The sequence below is a fragment of the Lactuca virosa genome, chromosome 9 (assembly GCF_052849685.1).
Source record: "Lactuca virosa cultivar CGN04683 chromosome 9, Lactuca_virosa_CGN04683_v6, whole genome shotgun sequence".
NCBI classification, from domain to species: domain Eukaryota; kingdom Viridiplantae; phylum Streptophyta; class Magnoliopsida; order Asterales; family Asteraceae; genus Lactuca; species Lactuca virosa.
Window position 1 is genome coordinate 42,182,509 of NC_136434.1, and position 4,758 is coordinate 42,187,266.

Sequence of the window (4,758 nt, forward strand, 5' to 3'; positions counted from 1 at the left end):
GTTGATCGATTTTCCAAAATGGCACATTTTATTCCATGTAAGAAAACCGTTGATGCTTCCAATATTGCTTTATTGTTCTTTCGAGAAATTGTACGCTTGCATGGGGTACCCTCTACCATTACTTCTGATCGCGATACCAAGTTCCTTAAACACTTTTGGCGTACACGTTGGCGTCTGTTTCAAACTACATTGCAATATAGTACTTCTTTCCATAGTCAAACCGAAGGATAGACGGAGGTGGTTAATAAAACACTTGGTAATTTGATTCGTTGTCTCTGTGGAGATTCACCCCAAACAATGGGATTAGGTCTTAGCTCCAGCTGAGTTTGCCTTCAACAACATGGTCAACCGTTCCACCGGAAAGTACCCGTTTCAGGTGGTTTATCAACGCCAGCCAAAGCATGCTTTATATATGATTCCTATGCCTAAACTCCCTGGTCATAGCTTGGCTGCTGAGAGTCTCGCGACAAAGGTAGAAGCTGTTCAGACTGAAGTTAAACAAAGGCTTGCCGCTTCTAACGCGAAAAGGTTTTTGAGGTTGGTGATCTAGTTATGGTCCATTTACGCAAGGAGAGATTTCCTGTAGGGACATACAACAATCTCAAGATGAAATGGATTTGGACATGCAAGGTACTTCACAAAATTAATGGCAATGCTTATGTCATTGACCTCCCCGAATCCTATTTTATTTCTTCAACATTCAATGTCGCAGATTTGACCGAGTTCAGACCAGATGATCCTTTATATCTTGATGCTCACTCGAGGACGAGTTCTTTTTCAACCATGGGATAATGATGTGGTATTATTTACTGAAATACCCTTCTTGTCGGATTGTGTTCTAGGAGGAGTAAAGCCCAAGTTTTAGTATTTTATTTGTTTTAGTCTTTATCCTATTTTATAGAAGTCTTTTAGTCAGGTTAGGATTCTTTTAGGATTAGTATGGATAACCTTTAAATACCTTGTCAATAGCGTGAACAGAGTCCTTGTTTTATTTTTGCTTTTATCTGATTTTCGTTCTTGATTAAATAAAAGAAGAGTCGATATACGTTTTCTTAGATTTTTGTTTCGTTAGGCACACGATAGTGCCCTTGGTTTTCAAGCGTTTGACAATTCGCTACTAATTGTCTATCTGTAGCTGTTTTCAGCTACATGATCATCAGCAAAGTAGTCACGTACAAGACATTCGTTTGTAGTTTCACGATCCCTATTTAGATATCTTTTACTTCTTCGGGGGGTATTCGAATTTTCGCCTAGTACATCGAATACTATGCTACTTACCCGAAGGAAAATGTTTGTGTAAAAAGAGTAAGGAAATATTGACCAAAAAGAGTATGAATTTTGTGAGAATGAAATGTGGTTTATAAAGAATATATAATTAAAAAAACAAAAACAAAAACAAATTACATTTAAAATGGTCATCTGACCGCTGGAGACATTTTCCCTTTGAATTCTATCCTTCAAGCAGCGTAGCCGGAACCACAGAAATTCACTTCGATGCGTATGACGCCATTATCGGGGTGGTGCTCATGGTTTCGTGTACACCATGCGCTCCATTATCACGTCCACTCCGACAAGCTTTATATCTAAATGGGCAATATAACGACAGATCAAATGCGTATTGTGCCGGATTAGCAACGACTCTTAAATGCCACACCAAGACCCAAGGAGGGATCTATAGACTATAATTCATCCTTTAATTAATATCAACCCAATAATCAAATATATTTGTATATTTCACAAAACAATCTCTTATTGAATATTACATTTAATGAAACAAAAAAACTTTGAATTCGGAATTAATCTCTCACTCATTAAACAAAGATCACTCACGAGTACATAACTTACAAACTCGAAAAACAAAAGTCTCAACCAGTCAAAAGTCAACACTTTGCGTATCATATATGAAGTCATAGTCAACACTTTGGAAGGTCAGAAGGTGGTGGAGGCAACTTCTGGTTCGGAAGCTTCCCATCCATGACTGCCCACGCCATTCTCAGCCCCCAACTCAGGTGAATCTCAATATGACAATGCATAAACCACACTCCTGGATTATCAGCTCGGAATCGCACAGCCACCCATCCGGCGGAGGGCACGCCAACGGTGTTTCTTTCAACAGGATCAACAAGGTTGAAGTTGGCCGGATCTGTTGTAGAATTGTAATTTCCGGTGCCTTGACCAACCACATAGAAGTTAAAGCCGTGAAGGTGAAGAGGATGGTTTTCTGCACCGAAAATGTTGGTGCCTTGCATCACCAGCTCCACTGTGGTATTGTATGGAAGCACCACCACTTTTGTGCCATGGGAAACCATGGTGTTGTTTGGTGGGGTACCCGAGTAATTGAATGGACTCAAAGGGGTAGAAGGGAAATCGGTGGTGAAAACTCCGTTGGATTTTCCGAAGTACCTGGCTTGAAGAAGTGCGATTGTTGGTGAGGTGAAGGAAATGTTGTTAATGGAGGCTGCAAATTTGGTCCCATTCGGCCCTTGACATGTTTGATTCTTCGGGCACGGGTCGCTTCCGAGTCCAACCGCAAAAAAGTAGCGATTTTGAACAGTTTGTGGGACGTTCACCGGGAACTGTGAATTACCCAAACTACGAAATTTATTAGTCCAGTTAGCCACATAGGCAGTGGCATTGATAGCCGGTAGTGTAGGTAGGGGAAGGCCTTTGATGGAAGTATTGGAAGATGACGACATGGTATCACTCATGTACTCAAGAACTCCGGCAACGGTTGTATTGTCAAAAGTTCCGGCAGCTGCTGTGGAATATGGTCTTGCAGCCATCATGAATTTGGCATTGGAGGTAAGGTTTTTCGTCTTGATGAGAACATTGCTCGTTTGACCCGGCGTGATGAAGATTGTATCCGTTTCAAATGGCTTCACATAACTCGCATCAGCATCAACAACTGTAAAAGTATGGTTTGCAATCTTGAAAAAGAGTTCATCATTGAGGGCAGCATTGATGATACGAAGGAGATATGTCTTCCCAGGCTTCACCTTAAGCCGAAACGTTTCTGCATGTGGATTAATTAACATTATTCACTCACAAAATAAGGAAAAGAGTATAAATCTCTTATATAACGATGTTTAATAGTTATGTACCCTTTGGTGAAGAACAATTGTTATATAAAGGTCCAGGCAGCCCGTTAATGGTATAAGCGTCTGAATTATTCGGGCCAGCTCCGGTTTGAAGGGCCTGGTTGATCACAGCCTCAGTATCATTGTTCCACCACTCTCCTATTAATCAAAACGACTTAGTTTAGAACAAAATACGATCATTAATCCTACCTAATAAATGAAAATAGTTTTGCCACTTGTCATCTTCTCCTTCATTTTGACAAATGTCATTATCTATGATTTTTAAAATAGTTATTTTCCACTTGTCATTTTTTTAGGGATTTCAATTTTCTTAAAATAAATTTCCAAAAAATTCAAATGGGTTATATATATGTAAGGTTATCAATCTATTAATTTGATAATAAATTCTCATAAAGGCTTCAAATGATTTGATTTTTTTCACAAATGCACCAAAATATTACATTTAATTATGGAAAAACATTATTTTATAAAATATATAATATTTATATATTCATATTAAATTTTTATTTTTAATAAACCCGTGTAATACACGGGTTTCACACCTAGTTACTATAACTTCAAGAATAAGAGGCACGATAAATTACCAAATATAATAGGGACTTCCTTGTAAGGCTTCACAAAAGGGTAGGAAGTGTTGCGTCCAGGGAGAATGACAATCGGGCCGTAAAGGGTTGACCTAATCCATGAGACATGGGCGTGATACCAAAGTGTTCCTGTTTGCCCGATAATGGTGAAGTTGTAGACATACGATTGGCCGGTTTGAATCGGGCATTGTGTTATGTATGATGGCCCATCAGCCCATCCACTCCGAAGTTGACGAATTCCATGCCTACCCTCATCAAACAACCATAAGATATTAACACTACAAACACATTCGAGGGTATATTCGACAATCATGTTATTGAATTCAAGAAAAGTTACACGTACCAATGGATAGTGATATTGTTAGAGACATGATTAATCACTTTAATCACCAACCGGTCACCTTCCCTAGCGATAATCCTTGGCCCCGGGAATTTATCATTGACAGTTATTATGCTTTTGCTTTGACACAACCTCGTCACATTATGCATCCGTATCTGAAATCATGCATAGAATTCAAGTAAAACACATGTAATAAGTTCAAAATCTGTAGCAAACATCAAACTTACGTTAAACTTATAGTGCCGAGTGACACCGGTTGAACCATGTTTTGCTGATGCAAGATGAGGGTACAAACAAAGACAGAATGTGAGAAAGACAAAAGCAGGCAAGAAAGTCGATGGTAGAGCCATGTTGCTGGTTGTGATTAGTGTGTTTAAGTTTGTATTGGAATGATGGAGGGTAATGGTTTATATAGGGATGAATGTATGTATGTATAATTGTGAAGAACACATATTTACCTACTGCATGTGGCCCAAGTATACCATGGAGTGGTGTTGAAGTCAATTTATTTGATTTTGACTTGTATTCTAGAGTTGTCAACTCCTCTAATCTAGTATATATGACTATGTTACCCTTGTTTACCACTTTACAAAATTCATATTTCAAACCTTTCCCGTTTTGCAATTGATTTTGACTTGTATTCTAGAGTTGTCAACTCCTCTAATCTAGGATATATGACTTGTTACCCTTGTTTACCACTTCACAAAATGCATATTTCAAACCTTTCCCGTTTTGC

General features: G+C 38.7%; 1 protein-coding gene across 1 annotated transcript; it reads right to left on the minus strand.

Moving 5' to 3' along the window:
- Positions 1-1,712: 1,712 nt before the first annotated feature.
- LOC145136919 (laccase-2-like) lies at positions 1,713-4,394 on the minus strand. The gene is made up of 5 exons (XM_079071027.1): positions 4,250-4,394; positions 4,026-4,177; positions 3,683-3,927; positions 3,102-3,236; positions 1,713-3,013 (listed from the first exon to the last, which is right to left on the minus strand). The coding sequence occupies exons 1-5, from the start codon at positions 4,370-4,372 to the stop codon at positions 1,914-1,916; spliced, it is 1,755 nt and encodes a 584-aa protein (XP_078927153.1). The 5' UTR covers positions 4,373-4,394; the 3' UTR covers positions 1,713-1,913.
- Between the last annotated feature and the right edge of the window lie 364 nt (positions 4,395-4,758).

Coding starts and splice junctions, on each gene's coding strand:
- LOC145136919 (XM_079071027.1), bottom strand. CDS start 4,372: ATGGCTCTACCATCGACTTTCTTGCCTGCTTTTGTCTTTCTCACATTC. Junction 4,178..4,249: donor CTCGGCACTATAAGTTTAAC/GTAAGTTTGATG, acceptor GCATGATTTCAG/ATACGGATGCATAATGTGAC. Junction 3,928..4,025: donor AACAATATCACTATCCATTG/GTACGTGTAACT, acceptor TGATGAGGGTAG/GCATGGAATTCGTCAACTTC.